This window comes from Acanthisitta chloris, unplaced genomic scaffold (assembly GCF_000695815.1).
Source record: "Acanthisitta chloris isolate BGI_N310 unplaced genomic scaffold, ASM69581v1 scaffold25077, whole genome shotgun sequence".
In the NCBI taxonomy this organism is placed as follows: domain Eukaryota; kingdom Metazoa; phylum Chordata; class Aves; order Passeriformes; family Acanthisittidae; genus Acanthisitta; species Acanthisitta chloris.
Window position 1 is genome coordinate 1 of NW_008684617.1, and position 16,843 is coordinate 16,843.

General features: G+C 37.6%; 1 protein-coding gene across 1 annotated transcript; it reads left to right on the top strand.

The window, feature by feature from the left end:
* Window positions 1-2,202: 2,202 nt before the first annotated feature.
* LOC103806709 (nuclear protein MDM1-like) lies at window positions 2,203-15,349 on the top strand (the record flags this gene model as incomplete). Its single annotated transcript, XM_009079418.1, is given in 10 exon segments — window positions 2,203-2,336; window positions 4,464-4,563; window positions 7,321-7,359; window positions 7,726-7,901; window positions 9,235-9,510; window positions 10,433-10,578; window positions 10,702-10,802; window positions 11,714-11,972; window positions 13,030-13,098; window positions 15,243-15,349. Coding segments are annotated over 10 exon segments (1,407 nt in total), but the record flags the coding sequence as incomplete, so codon positions are not given.
* Window positions 15,350-16,843: the final 1,494 nt, after the last annotated feature.

Sequence of the window (16,843 nt, forward strand, 5' to 3'; positions counted from 1 at the left end):
TGCTTTCTCTTTTTTGAAAATGGGGGTGATGCTTCCCTTTTTCCAGTTGTTGGGGACTTCACCTGACTGCCAGGATTTCTGGAAAATGATAGATAGTGGCTTAGCAACTTCATCAGCTAGTTCCCTCAGGACCAAGGATGAATCTCATCAGGACCCATGAACTTACGCACTTTCAGATTCCTGAGATGGTCTTGAACCTGATCCTCTTCTACAGTGGGTTTAGGGGTTTCATCCTCCCAGTCTAAACCTTTGCCCTTCTTGGTCTGGTCAGAGCACTTGGAGTTGAAGACTGAGGAAAGGAAGTCACTAAGAACCTCAGCCTTTTCTAAATCCAGGGTAGACAGTTCTCCCATTTCCTTCCAGAGAGGGCCTACATTGTCCCTAGCCTTCCTTTTGCATACATTTCATACATGTGTGTAGTTTTGATCTGTTCTATAATAGGGTGGGTTTATTTTGAAAAGTTTTAGTTACATTGTAGATCTAATGATTCTGGACTCAGTTAATAGTGGTTTTGCTGTGCAAGACTGAAAAAAGCTCTGTCCATGCTCTGCACTTCGGGGTTTTTGTAGTGAGTTCTGTATTTTCTCTAGTTCATTTTTTTCAGTTTACATTGACATTTTAAGTGCATTTTTATGAGTTTTCAAGTGGATTTGTTTATTTTTTTTTTTACTGTTCACAATTGAAACTTTGGTTTTTAGTCATTAGGATAGTTTCTGAAATCTAAACCTTTGATTTATATTCTCATAGGTACTAGTGTTGTCACTTGGTGTGCAGGAGAGCTGGGTGGGAAATCTGAAACTTTTTGATATCATAAATCAGAGATTAGTGTGAATTAAAAGAAGTAATTTTTAATGTATGAAAGATGCCATAATAGGAACTGATTTTCAGCTAATAGTTGTAATTTGAAGAAACCTTGAGGAGGGGTTACAGTTCATTTCCCTTCGCCTTGATAAATTGAAAGGTAACTAGTTGTATTTAGCATGGGGCTATAACAGGACATGGTGTAGCCTCTGTAAACTCTGTTACTCAGTTTAAAATATTAAAATACCTTTTATGAAATGCCTTGCATTTATTTGTCTTGCTTGTCCAAATTTAAATGGACTTTTAGGAAACATGGCTATGTCCATTTTACAAGATCCATTTAGTGAAATGGAATTGTTTCAGATTAAGACCTTCTTAAAATAGGTGAGAGCATTTAGATTGCATGACTATTAACCTATTTTGCTAGGTGGACATAATGAATGTCTATTTTTGTGGCAAGCTGCCAAGTGTAGTATTGTCTAAATTCCTGCTAACCATCCTTCAGGTAGAAGGACCACATATCAGTGTTCTTGATAAAACAGGAAGGGCTGTTGTCAGACAACATGTTCACTAAGACCATTACTGAGCAAAACATGTATTTAACATGGAGTGCCTGTGGCTTAGTTTATCATTTAAAAGACAGACTTGCCTAGTGCTTTAAATCCCATCTGGGAGTGAGGAATTTTATGTCCCATTTTGCTTCTTTTAGCTGATGTGAAGAAAGCTTGAAAAGCATGAAGCTTTCAGGAAGCTTTTATGTGGTCTTAGTATTGGAAATTCAGATTGTTGTTCAAGGACAGATGATAAAGTGAAGTAAGAGAGGGCATGAGAAGGGAGTTTTGGTGAAGGTGTCTAAAAACCCCATTGTTTATACCAGTATCTCTTTTCTAATGAATATCTTGAAAAAGTTTTGGGGGATTTTGATGGGCTTTTATTTTCTTGAATTTGAACAATAGCTGTGAAGATCATAAATTGTAAGTCATGTGTGAGATTTCTGAGAGACTAAATTAATTGGGGAAAAACTTTTCATGGGAAAACCAAAAAATCAATCTGATCCTTTAAAAAACAGAATGGCAGTAAATGAAAAATTTGCCTTTTTGGACTCAGGTTAGAATGCACAGGTATCATTTTCTTTTTGTGTTTCATATTAAATTAATATTGTAAAGTTTACAAAATGGATCATTAACTAACTGGATGTTGCACTCAGAATCTTAGCTTTGGCATTTTGCTAGTTTATTTTTGTATTAACAAAAGAATGTGACATTCTTGTTTGTATTGAATATGCAAAGCAGCTAGCACTAAAATAAAATTAACTTTTTGCAAGAGCTTGATATCAAAAGAAATATGAGGGTTTTCAGATTGTTAGCTAATGTGGTATTTTTAAAATTATCTTTGCCTTAGAGTAAGAGGGAAGAACCATTTCAAAAACCAGCAGAAGATGCAGCAAAACAAGGGGAATTAGAACAGAAACATCCTAAACAAAAAAATAAGCAACATATCAGTCCAAAGTCCCTCTCTTTACGTACGAGTCGTAGGTATGTATAAAATAGGAAAAATCTAGGCTAGTGAATAGGTGTTACAGCAGCCCAATATTTAGAATGGTAGATGATGGACCTTTCAAACACACCATGCTGGATTTGATCCCCTTACAGCACTGGGATTGAGCTTCCTGTGGGCACATCTAAACTAGTTTCCATCCTCTTCTCTGTGCAGCAGTAGTGGAAGCTTTGTAACCACTTCTGTTCGGTTGAACTTTGTGATGCAGTAATAGTGTGATTAATAAATTTAGCATGAGTGAAATTAAATTGGTGCAGTGCTGCTACTAAACTTTCAGCAAGTGCTTTGGAAGTTGTTGTCACCTTTCAAACTGCTGTCCTGTGCTTGCTTCACAGTTTAAAACTGTGGTGATTGTAGGTAATGTCTGCTTTGTCTAGTCTGTAACACCTTCTGTCCCTGAGTGAAAAAAGCAAGCACTGCTAGGGTAATCTAACAAGCATGGAAATGAAATGAAACTGTATGTTACTGTGCTCTGTCAAAGTACCTGGGTTTTTTCTGCCACATGCCTACGTTGCAGGAATCGAACTAATTTCATTTTATTCACATCTGAGATAGGTCAAGAGAAATAAAAGCCAAGAATAGACATAGGCTTTAAAATGCATAAATTAATCCATCTCTCCTGTCTTTGTGCTTAATGTGTGCCTCAGTGATTGCTTTCATTCTTTCTGCCAGTGTTAAAGCATTAGATGAAAGATGGGAGAGGAGACATTAAGTAGGTCTGAATGCTGTTGGATATTGGGGATATTACAAAATGATCACCCAAAATGCTATGAAATAAAATTGCTTTACAAAAAAAGTGTGTGGATATAGTATAGCTAAAACCTTTAACTATTCTAGTTTTCATAGCCCTCTGATGTAGTAGATTGTAGTCAGTTTTTTCAGTGAGTAGTGTGTAAAGTTCTTGACATTTGCTGTAGCTCTATTCATTTAAGGGCAAATCTAAGGAAGGCATCAGGCCTCTTATGCCTTCAGTGTGATAGCACAAGACAAAATGTACCAAAAAAAAATACTGGGCAAATAGCTGTCAAAATGTGAAAGTTCTCAGTATGCAGACAGGATTATCTCTTTGTATACAAGCTGCATTGTATGGCCTGCTTTTGCAGCAGAATGACTGGGATCAAGGCACAGCAGTGAGGTGTTTTTTGAGCTAATCCATTGTTTTGCAATCAAAACTGAAGGAATTCTATCAGCTTTAAAGAAAGGGACACACTGAAAGACATGTTGAGTATGCAGGGGGTTTTGACTTCGATATTTTTCTTTTTACAAGGTGCACTTTATTGTCTGACTTTAGGCTTTTATGTCCTATTTCTGAAGAGGGATTGACAAACAGGGCTTTTTCATCTAGTGATGAATATGTTAAAATGAAGATAGTAATGTTCTGAAGCAAGATTAAAACCCAAAAATGTCTTTAGATTAAAGCTGATAAATCCACAGTTCAGTGCTTCAGGATGTGAGGTACTGCTTATTGCCTGCTATAGGTTAGATGATGTTAATTTTTCTGTGCATGTATGTGTGTGGCAGAACGGAAAATTAGCCCATCTTTTCACTACTGAGGCCTTTTGAAGATCAAAGCCAGCAGGACATAGATGAATTATACTGACCAGTGTTTGGGCAGTCAGATGTTTCTACCCCAGCAGTTCACCACACCTATATGTAGAATGCATTTGAAGTGGAGTTTGTAGAAGGAAATGTCTTGGACACATTAATGCCAAACCAGGCATTTTTACTTAAATGTATCTTCATCTCTTGACTTAAATCAAGATGCTGCACTTTGCACTGAAGTCATTGAGGCTTATGTGTGTATTATGTTTTGATGATGTGGCTGTCAGGCCAAAAGCTTCTGATAGAAGTGCTGTGAGGAAAACCAACAGGAGTAACTACTTGAAGGGTTACCAGTTGTGAATGAGGATTTTTTCACAGCTTGTGAACACAGTTGTGTTGGTTTGAGTTGTTTGTGCATGCATTTTTCACATCTCACTGCCATTTAAGTACAAGTATACTTAGGATTGTTGATATAGTTTTAAAAATGCTCTCAAAGAGTATTCTGGATATCAAGCTGTACTATTTCTGTCTTTTTTTCCCTTTCCTCATTCTTCGTTTCTTAGGAAGATGAACACTGAATATAGGTCAAAATTTTTGTCTCCAGCCCAGTATTTCTACAAAGATGGAGCTTGGTCTCGTATTAGGAGTGAAGTTCACAACCAGGTGAGTATTCTTAGAAAACCTGAAGCTTGAGTATTTTTTTAGATGCAAAAACTTTGAATTGTGGTGTTTATAAGAGAGTTTTGAGATTGTAATGCTAATGGCTCAAGCTCCCAAAGGTGAGTATGCAAAGACAATTGCATTCTGACAAGTCAGTATAACACATAGCAAGAAAAAATAAGAGATGGCAAGACTTAGAAAGAGACTGATAAATAAAAGAAGAGAAAGAAGAAAAAGAAAAAAGAGAAAAAATACAAAAAGTAGGGAAAATAAAAGAAAAAGGGAAAAAGAAGAAAAAAGGAAAAAAAAATTTAAAAATGTCAGAAGTCAATAGCAAGGTGAATGTGAGTCAGGAGTGTGCCCTGTCAGCCAGGAGGGCCAACTATGTCCTAGGGTACATCAGGGACAGCATCACCACAGGGTCAAGGGAGGTGATTGTTCCACTCTACTCTGAGCTGGTGTGGCCTCATCTTGAATACTGTGCAGTTTTGGGCACCACAGTATAAGCAAGATATGAAACTATTGATGATTTACTCTGCAGGCAGCTGACAGATGTCTCAAAATGGCCAGCCCTTGTTCTTGTGGGTAACTTTAACCTGACAGATGTCTGCTGGAAATGCAACACAGCAGAGGAAAGGCAGTCTAAGGTATTCCTTGAGTGCATAGAGGATAATTTCCTACTTCAGCTCATAGATGAACCTACTAGGGATGGGACCCTTCTAGACCTGCTGTTTGCAAACAGAGAAGGACTGGTGGGAGATGTGGTGGTTGGAGGCTGTTTGGGGCAAAGTGACCATGAAATTATAGAGTTCTTAATACTCAGGGATGCAAGAAGGGCCATCAATAAAACTTCTATCCCCAACTTTCAAAGAGCAGACTTTGGCCTGCTCAAAAGTCTAGTTCAAAGTATACCCTGGGAAACAACCCTTGGAAACAAAGGGGTCCAGGAGGAATGGACATGCTATTCTATGAGTCTGTAGTATAGTGGAACTGAATGAAAGACTTCATTTGTGATTGAGACAAAAGAAAGAATCCAGCCATTTGAGAAATATGTTAACAGCAGATTAATGAATGTATGTATAACTTGAAAAAAGCATGAAGTGCATTGGTTTTGTTGTAAAGCAACAGAGGTACTTTGGCATTTCACAGTATATGCTGCCCAACAGTTCTTTTGGTTTCTACATGATTCCATACCTGTTCCCATACTATGAACAGAAATGTTCTTCAAAACTGTATCTAACCTGGTGTGTTGCTGAGACTCACCCTTACCAAAGGTGCCTATAGAATTTCTCTTCCTTGGCATAAGTGATTGGATGATAAACTCTGATCCAGTCTTGTTTCTTCCTTACTTGGGACCACACAAAGGTAACTTTGGGCCCAAAGTAGACTTTCTGAAATTCTGAATCCAAACAGGCAAATGCAGTAATAGAATCCTGGTATGACCTTAGCCATAGTGATTATTCCTAGACTGCTTCTCTGCAATTTATTATTAAGGGTTGCTTTTCAGCAGTCAAATGAAAAATAAATAAAGCTCTTGGAACTGTGCTTTTGAAAAATTAATGTGTGCAATTCATAATCACAGTAGGACTGTCTGGGGTCTGTGTCCTGCTGAGTTAATGCTGCCTGCTGAGTCACTGAAGGAGCTGCTTGTCCTTTGTTGTACTTCACAATTCACTGGAGGCATAGTATTCTTCCTTCCCCTGCAGTGCCCTGTTGCTCTGAATTTATATACCTTCTGTTGTGGCTATCATAATTAATTTTTTGTTTTTCTGTGTAAAGTGAGTAATCCAGTAAATCACTTGCACATCAAACTTTTTAAATTCTGCTAATGACAAGCCTCTATTTTTAATGATCCATTCTTTGGAAGTTTAATGGGTCAAATTGTGGGATGTTAGCTGGTTATCCATCTGCTGCATCCAGTTACTTTTAATAAGGTTAGCAGAATTTAGCCCACTACCTCTGTTCCTTGCAGGAGGACTCATGTGAAATCTATCATGAAAGAAGAATAAAAAAGCAAAGCTATGAAAATGTGCTAGAGGAATTGTCAGTATTACTTTCCTGCTCTTTGACAAAATACTAAATTCCTGTGAACTGTTTTTTTAGTAAGCCAGAATTCACAGGATATCACTGTTATTTTTAGTAATTTAAACATAAACATTTTGTTTTGGCTTATTCTTCCTGCACTTATATTGTGTTTGGATGAAGGACACAAGACAGCTTGTGTGTTTAAGTAGTTTTAGCCATGAAAATGAAGAGAAGGCTTTTATTATTTAGACTGAACAGTTTTGTATCTCATTCTTAGAGTTACTCATAGCCTAGAAGGAATAATTTTGTTATTATGTCTTACATTCAATAGCACCAAGAGTTCTTGTGTAATCCTCAGCTGCTCACTAAAATTGATTTAGCTAAAAACAGTTGCAGTGTACAGAGCATGCAAACTCAGTATTACACGTGCACATAGATCTGATATCTTGAAATAATCATAAATTAGTGGTGAATGCATTTTTGAGTGTTGATGCTTCAAAATCTAAATTAATTTCCTCAAGCTTGGCAAAAACTGGTGAAGTACCAGTGCAGATGTATTTGTTTTAGTGCTGAATTTTTATTGAATCTCAGGGAGGCAGCATAGAGCTGTACTGACAGGTTTCTAGTATTTAATTTCTTACTTAGCCTGAAGTGGAGTAACAAGGATGATAATAACAATACAGTTTTGAGAAAAAAATAAGGGATTTAAAAATAATTCTGTATTTTTCTCCTTAGGCATCTCAGAACACCCTGAATTCCATGTGGTATATGGAGGTTGGTTGCATCCATGTTCCTCTTTCAGTATTTGGAGCATTGTGTCTTGAGTGCTGATGAAAAAACGAGAATCCAGCCCTACACTTGTTCATAATTGCTGCATAAATTTTTGTGCTCAGGAATGAATAATTGACAATTTTGCTTTGGCTTCATGGCTCAAACATGCTTAGTAAATACATACTTTTGTTATTTTTGCTTTCCTTTTGTTACCTTTACTGTGGCGTGCAATGTTTGTGCTGTGGCTGGCCCCGTGTTAAGAATAACTTGCTTTTCTCTTCTAGCTGCCATTAGCTAATGCAAATACTCTGTAATAGCCTAATAGTGAACTTGAAACAGACATAAAACTTGTGAAACCTTGGTGTGTAGGTGAGAGAACTTCGAGAAAGAGCCAAAGCTTACAGGCAACAAGTGGAGGGAACACACTTCTCCCGACTGCATTTCAGTCAGATCCTGTCTGATAACAACAGTCTTTGGGATGTGTCTTCAACTTCCAGTTCAGAAGAAGGCATCAGCAACAACATCAGAGCACTAGATCTTGCTGGGTAAGGTCATCATTCCTGCCTGTTATTCTGCAGCTTTGAAACAGAGCAAAATGCTGAATATAAGCTTATTGTACCTGTGAGATCTTGGATGTTTGACTGTATTCAAGATGGAATTGGACAGGGTGCTCAATAATTATCTAGGCTCCCTTTTCCCATGGAGGGTTGGACCAGTTGATCTTTTGAGGACCCTTCCAACCTAGGCTGTTCTACAATTCTGTGATATGTAAGTTCTCTGGAACAGATGAGAGCATCTACCTTTTCACAGATAGATCAATTGATATCTTCTCAAATTGAAAATGAGGCACAGTCCAGTCTTCTGAAAGACGAGAAAGTTACTTCTTTATAAGTCTCCACAAATGCATATTTAGTGTGACAGCCTTAGACTCAAGTCTGGAAGAATCTCACACTGAATCACACTGAAGTAGTATTCTTCATTCCACTGGAATGATATGAAATATGCTTTGCCTACTCAGATGTTGTCGATGTTCTTGTCAGGATTAATTAATTTTGTGGTTGAGTCTTAAACACTATTCAGTTCTGAGCTGAAGACTTAGGAACTGGAATGGTGTACATCCATTTTCTCCTTTCTTTGAAGGCTATGAGAATTAGCAGATACTAAATCTCTTGTTAGGAAAATTCAGAATGACTGTGTTAGTAAAATGTACAGACAGCTATTGCTGAAACAGGGAGGGGAAAAAAGCCATTTGTGCCTTCTCTGACATCTGATACTTAAAAACTGTAGCTGTAATAAAGGTTTGGAGATGACATGTAAAGTAGTGTTTATTACACTATAATGTGTGATGTGAAGTATGGGGTACATTTTTTGGTTTACTGGTTTGGGTTTTTTTTTTCCTTGTGAAATGCAGATCCTCTTACTAATCTCAATTCTGTGCACTGACCTAATTTGCACTGATTTCTGTGAGTAGTTGAGAGTTTAAGACTTTGAAAAGTTGTGCCTAAAGAGAAGTCTTCTAAACTGCTTGGCTTTCAAAATTATGCCATGAGACAGTCCATATGTATAGAAATAGTTCTTTTTTTTTTGAGCATTTCCAATAATCTAACTTGTTTAAATTGGAAGTAGTCCTAATTTACACTGCACTTTTGGTAATGATAATCCAGAGTGGTCATAGTATATAGTTTGAAAATGGGTTGTGTTCAAACATCAATTAAAACTTAAGTGGCAATTTAACCATTCATCATGTCAACTGTACCACTTTTTAATACCTGAGCTGTACTTTTTGCAAAGGACTGAATTGGATGAATGTGTGCTACATAGACATGTGAATATTTTGCAAATCAGTGATATGAAATGATGTGTTCTTTGTTGTCCTAGAGTTTCTGAAAAAGAACCTGCACCAAGCCCCAAAGACCTACAGCAACCTGACTCCAGTAAGCAGCCACATGAGGACAGCCCTGGAAAGTAAGACATGTCAGATGCTTTAACTATTCCAGTCAAAAGATGTTTAGTTTGGGGTGAACAAGGAGGAACTGAAGAAAAGGAAAATTGTCGATCAACAGAAGAAGAAGAAAAACAAGATGAACAGGCTGCAGTTGTCGCCCAACAGTTAGAAGAAAACAATAAGGATGCCAAAGATAATAAAATTGAAGGGTAAAACTAAACATTTTTGTGATGTATATATGTATGTGTATATATGTGTATATATATATACACACACAGGTAAATATATATATGTTTATGCACATGTGTATGTGCAAAACCTAGGCAAAAACCCCTGAGCTGCTAGATTCAAATAGAAATTAAATGCAGTCTTTCAAAACCATCATCTGGAAAACCTTCCTAAGTTTCTGTCTAATTCTAGAGATTATCTAGTTCATAGATGTGTCTCTGACATTTAAGATTTTCTATTATCCTGCAATGTGGTTCTTTGTGGGCTGAGATGTGTTCCGAGCTTGGCCATACAGAGCCTTCTTGAGAGCTAGAAATGAGGAATTCTTTGTCTAGATACACTGATAAGATCAGCTTCCTTGCACAGTGTGGGTCTGCTGCCGCCTCCTTTTGACATGCACCTGGAGGAAGAAGACTGAAGTAGTCTTTTAGAGCTGATTTATTTAATAACCTGGGGGCTATAGTGGTTACATTAATGTGAGATATTTGGTTTCAGTTTCACCACATTGACTGAAGAGTGTCAAACCCACACTCCCACCTGGCAGCAACCAGGTTCAAAGGTTTTCTGGGCAAGTACTTTTTCCAGCCCTCCAGTTGGGTCTGTGTTGTGCAGCAATACATTCAGAGTTTATTGGATCAAAGGGAGCATGAATTTGCAGCTTGAGACTGTTTATGTATTTTAGCCAGTTACTTAAAAAAAATGAAGATACAGAAACTGAGGCTCAGGGCTGGAATCCTGGACTCCCCTTTGCAAGCAGATGTTTTATCTACAGGTTATTGGTGTTTTAGGGCATTAACTCTCTTGCCTTCAGCTTCATTGTAGGAACGGATTAGAAACAAAAAGCTTGAGTGCAAGACTCCTGAGTCTCTAGCTAATCCTTTAATCAATTGTCATTTTTTTCAGTGGGAATGCCTTAGCACTGAATATTTCTGCAGCTCTGCCAGATTCTCCTGTATCCTCAAGGGCAGGTAACAAGCTTCCCACTTCGAGACTGACAGCACTTGGTGGAACTCAGAGGACTCGTGGTGATCTCACTATCCCAGCTGTTGGTAAAAAGACTTTTAAATGCAAAGTAGTAGTTCAAGAACTAAAGAAAAAGGTATATATAGATGAATTAATTTATTAGGTTATTTAATGTAGTAAATAATTTTTCATCTTCACCACCACAATAGGAGATACAGTTCTAAAGTCTCCTTCTAAATTCAAGTCTTCGTCTTTACCACAGAGAAAGCAAAATTTAGGAACGTACCCTTCAAAAAGAAGCTCCTTCCAGGTGAGCCAGAAAAGAGACTTACCATTATGAATTTAGTAATGTGCTTTTTAACTAATAGTGAATAATTTATTTAAGGTATCGTTTTCTTGAGTTGTTATTTGCTATCCTAAAATTCTCAGTATCTGTGACTGAAAAAGGCCCATGTCTGGATATTTTTTGGGGTTATCAAGCAAAGGAGTTGAGACTAGTGGAGTGGGATTGGATGAGCTCCACTTTGGCTTTTTTGTTTTTGTTTTTCTTTTTTTGCTAAATGCATTGGATCTGTTTGCAAAAAAAGGTTTTCCAGCAGGAGCTGTTGATTTCCCCATTAATGTTATTGTAGCCACTGACACAGGGCACAGCTCCAGGTTGCTTGGTGTGAAAGAAGTTCAAGAGGGAGAGGTTGGATGCTTATGGTTAATGTGCCATAATAGTTTCCCTTTTGTGTTGCTTTTACTTTGCAGCTTGCTTAGAAAGAGAAATAGAAACATTTAGGGGTTGTCGTCCTTAAAATTGTGATTATTTTTTTTTTGTCAGGTTGTGCTTGGTCTCTGTTTACAAATACAACTACCATCTAAGTACATATATGTTCTGTAGTAAGTTCTGTAATAGAAGCAAACACAGTTGCATGAGAAGTTGGTCATGGTGTTTTAAAACCTAAGAACACAGGTTTTTTGCTGTGGAGAAAATAAGCTGTTTGACCTGTTTAGATTACTTTCAGACCATGTTAAACATTTGTTACTAGGAATAGATTTTCTTTAGACTGTCTTGCAAGCTTAGAATACTTGCACTTCTCATGAGAGTACTAAAAGAGTAAGTCTAAAGCCAACAGGTGCTGCATATGTGAGGATCTGTACTGGAAGGCTGTATAGGAGATGTTGGGTTTTCATGCTTTGTTTTGATCCTTTCCTTTTCTTTCTCTTGTGTTTTAGCCTGATGGGAAAGTGGAAGCTGTTTCACTCCTGAACTTTCCACCTGCTGGGGTGGGAGCTGTGGATCCTCTGCCACTTAGGCAGGATCAGTGGCCTCCTAACAGTGTTGCTGATGAACAAGTTCCACTTGCTTCAGACCATCAAGAGCATTCCTCTACAACTTGTGTGCTGAAGTCAGGAAAAAGCTGTTCTGTGCCTTGCTGGAGTCCCTCTTATCCTATTAAAGGGAGTCTCAAGGATCCAGAGTTCCAGCATAATGGTGGGTTTTGTGTGTTAACTGTCTGTGTTAGTGCTGCAGGGTGTAAATTACTACTGTGCAGTGTCCAGGCTGAGAGAGTGCTGAGCTTGCTGCCTTACAGTTTCTACAAAGAATGTGTTGTTTGTAAACAAAAGCTTTTCTACTATATATTTAGTCTTGCTGAGGAAATGTGCACAGCACTCCAACTTAGCTTCAGATTCCAATAATGTCATTGTATTATAGTAGCTTGTTGGCTAATGTTTCCTTCCTAATTTCAGTAAGTACTTAGTATTAGAATAATTTGGTTTAGCATGAACAGTGGTAATTTTTCATCTTTAGGCTACAACTGAATGCTGTGACACTTTTCCAGATGCAATTGCCAACAGCAGTGTGGAACTGGGATCTTTATGGTGTAGTATTACTTTGCAGGAGTTGTAGATTTCTGAGAGATAAGCTCCTTAATTATTTCTGCAGGATATTGATACAAAGAAGCCATCTATGGAAGATCTATTGGATATTGAGAAAAGCCTTTTCTTGACTGAGGAGAAGTTTGTGCTGGAGCATTTAAAACAATTTTATCAATGTTTAAGGGTACTGGGGATGTAAATTTGATAAAGAAAAGAATCCTTCCCCCCTTAGTGTGCATTCCTGAAGGACTTCTTAGAGCTGCTTTAGATCCCACAATTCTCAGTCCTTTGATTATAGGGATTAGCTGAAAAGTAGTATTTCCATTCTAGAATGGATCTAGAAGTTGTCAGATTATGGGAAATACAGAGAATTTCCTCTGAGAGAGGTTAGAATTGGTTCTGGATTCTAGTTCTGCACCTTGAGTGGAGTTCACTAGGTAACTTGGAGCATGTACCAAAGACAGGTGCCTTGAGAAGAATATGGTAGAGTAATTTATTTTGCCTCATCTTAGATTAAAGGAGTCTGGTGGAATTTTTGGTTTATTTACTATTTGTAAGATTCTCATTTTGGAAGGAATGTTGCAACATTTTTTAAGATGTTCAAAAATGAAACATTATTCTTTGCCTATTTGGAAATGATTCATAACTTTGCCTTTGACTTTTTGTTTTAGTGAATCTTGGCAATCCAAAAGTGAGAACTTTCCAGTTACCCCTTCAGAAAAGAAGCTATAATGATGAAGGTATTTTTTTGTCCCAAAGTATTATTGTATATCATGTATATATAACCTGAATTAGTTTTAGCTTTTGCATGGAGGTGAGAGGTTTATGAATGCAGTAAGTAATACTGGATTATGGGTTTGCCTGGATAACTGTTGCATTTTTTCATGGAAGTAATTGGAAAATGTACATCCTAGTAATCTGAAGTATGAATATGAAGGTATATACTAATATGAATAAACTATTACATAGACCATTGTGACTCAGTATGCCTACTATAGCATGTTTAGTTCCATACCTAAAATTTTTTTCTCCCCACACATTTTTAAAGCCTTTGTGTTGATAGCAACAGAAGCAAACTGCAAAATAATCACAGCTCAGGTTGCAGCAACAGTAACTTTGGATGCAACTTAAAAAAGACTTTTCACATGAGACTTTTGCACCAGATGTGCAGCATAAAACGAGCCCTCTGACTTTAATTTCATACCTGTCCTCTGCTTAGTGCATTAGGGGTACTTAGGGCATCCTGTTATTCTGATTAGTGTTTTGCCCTAAAGTTAATGTGGGAGAACAGCCAGTGCACAGCTCACCAGTGCATTTTTTTGGCCCTTTTGTGGGCAGACACAAACTCAGCAGTGTGAGTCAGCCAAAGGCACTGTAGCCTCATTAGCTTGAGCTGCCATACACTTTTTTGTAGCGTGGTGTTTGAGGTTGAGCTTGGTATGGTGCTAGTTGCAGTCACCTGTGTCTGGTTCAGATTTAGAGTATGGGCAGAGCAAGCTTGTATCTGACTGTGGTTTATTTATAGATATACCCCACAACAACCAAAAGCTTTTTTCTGTACCCCGTACGCCTGTTTGCTCCTTGGTTTTAACCAAGGTTCAGGCCAATTCTCTATTTTACTCATTTCAGTTGGCTAGAAGGATATGTGGGTTGTGCAGATGGCTCAGCCAAGCATTTGTGTATCTGCATAAAACATGCAAAATCCTGTAGTACTCTGCAGCTTCCCACAAGCTTGCTGCACACAGATTAAATGCTGTAACTGCTTTTTCATTTATTTTCCTCTGTGAGCTGTGTGATGATGTATCAGTTTTCAGAAACAGGTGAAATGTGCCTATAGTTGTTCATGTACATACAAACCTAGGAATCACTCCAATGACATGTCTGTTTGCAGGAGTTCAGTTAGCAGTTTTCTCATACATGGGATGTAGTTGTTATGCACAGTGTGTGAGCCTGTAATAGGATGTTTGGATCACTGAATTTTTAGAATTTAGAAATCCTACCGAAAAGTTAAGTCAAATGCTGACAAAGTACAGGTGCTCTTTGGATTGAGTTGTGGATTGTTTTGTTCGTGGTAGTGGTGAGTGGGCTGGAAAGTAGTGATAGAGTTATTTTTAATCCATTGCAGGAGAATAGGTATAATTAAAGGTCATTTTTCATAGAGAGCATCTTGGCAGAGCAGTAGCAACATTTTAATAATGCTACTGAAGAGTTATAATGTGCTTTATCAGACAAGCAACATCAAGACTGATTCATTTGAAGAGTTCCACTGTGTGTTAAGTGGACCCTGTATTCAAAAGCAAGACTTTTCAAAAGTACATTTTAAAAATATGCTTCTTGTCTTTGTGACAAACTTCTGTTTTCTTCAGAAGACAGATTTCTTTTAACAGCTTGTGGCACACTAGCTGGGTTTGGCACAGAAAGGCTCTTTTGGCAACATGGATTCTGATATTTTTGTCATTCTAAGGTTGTCTGATTTGCTTGAAGCAGTAGGTTTTCAAGAATACATTATCCGTCTAGTCTATACAGATTTCAGTGCCAGAGGAACAATTCCTGATGTCTTCTGACACAGGAGAGTAAATGTAAAGATGACTTGGAGAATTGGACAATTCCCATGTGACAGTAGGGATCTCATTCTGGAGTTTGTCCAGAATTGGGAATGTAACTTTCTTAAACTTTGTAGCATTATAGAAACTTTATAGTGAGGTTCTTCTCCAGCTTATCAGTTGCCAGGTAATTGAGTTAAAGTGTATTGTGGTACTATTTTACCATCCATTGTGAAAGAGGGCATAAAAAGACTTTCAAAGTGGGCCATGAATGTCAGCTGTGTTTTAATATGTATATTTAGTCTTCCTATTTACTTTTTGCCTTACTGCTTTCCCCACAGATGACAGGTTGTCTCAGATTTCTGCTCGCTCAGCAGCATCCAGCTCTCTTGCATCTCAGATACTGAAACGAGCTCAGAAGAGGAAGGATTTCTGGAGCAAGACATAGTCTCTCCCACCTGTTGTATAGAAACTGTTCTGTAAAATGATTTATTTTTTATAGTTTGTAGCGTACATTTAAAAACATTGTGATTGTATTTTTCGTGCAGTATCCTTTCACTTGTCATTAATATGGCCCAACTTTTAGGACTTGCCACCCCAATTAAAAATTAAATACTTAAACCATTGTAGAAAATTAATGTCCTTTATATCTGAGAGTTAGGGCTTAATTCACTGTATCACAACAGCCATGTGAGTTGCTGTTTGGGTTTTTTTTTCATAGTGGTACCTCTGAGAAAATTGTTTTTTTATGGAGCCTGTGTGTTACTTTCCAAGATATTCTGCTGCAGTCATGGAGTGTGATCTGGAACAGTATTCAGGGGCAACACCATCATTCAGCAAACACCTCAGTTGCTTTATTTTAACCAGTTATCTTAAAAGCAACAATGGTATATTTGTTTATGTTATTGTATGAATTGTCACCACCACACAGTGCTGCAACAATAAGTTACTTTTTCTACTTAGTGCTTTTAACCTGTTACCAAAAATTCTTATTTCTTAATGACACTAACATGGAACCTGCAGAAGTTTGAGAAAAGGACACACAGCAGTAGGCTTTGTTCATTGTCCACAGGTTTTTGAACAGGATGACTATTGTACTGTGTGTGCAGTACTGCAGTTTGTACTGAGTGTCTTGTCTTGTAGACTAAGACCCATGTTGAGTGTTAATTTCAGCTTATCTAGAAAAATCAAACTCAGACACCTTAGCCAGTAGTGTTCCCAGCCCCACTTGGAACTCAGGTATTTAGGAGTAGTTGATCTCTTAAGTAAACTCAAAGTAATATTTTTAACTTGACTTTGACATTTTAATTACCTCTTGTCCTAGTTGCCTAGGGGAGGTTGATACTGTTATGATTGTCACAGTGAAAAGTGTTTGTGATTTATGCTGACGGTTCATTTTATCTTTCCAAGTGATGCAGACAGATCAACAGGAACTAGAGGAAATAGGTGGCTAGCTAGCAGTTTGGTTCTTCTTGTGTGGCTTCAAGTTTTACTTCATTTGGAAATTTTATACAAGAACAATTTGAATTATGTACACATTTGATTAAATTTTTATATTTTGTGCAATTTTATATGCATATTACTGAAAATAAAAAAAGGTTGTTTGATTCTTTCTATTCAAGTTACGACAGATAATTTGTCAGAGCCTGGCACTTCTCTGTTTGGATCCCTTTCAGCTGGAATACCTGGAATTCTGCAAGACAAGATGGGACCTCAGAACTGATCTTCAGAAAGAGTAATTTATTAAAGCTAGATATGTCGACACTTGAAATCATGACTGACTAGAGATACTTTGAATCATGCCCTGGAGCAGATGGATGTTGCCCAGGCTGGAGAGCTGCAATGCCCAAAGGGTCAGGCCCCAACAAATGAGATGTTGATTTAAAGAGCAGTGATCATGTTGGAAAACAGTGTGCACTTCTTCCAGAAATTCATAGAATCA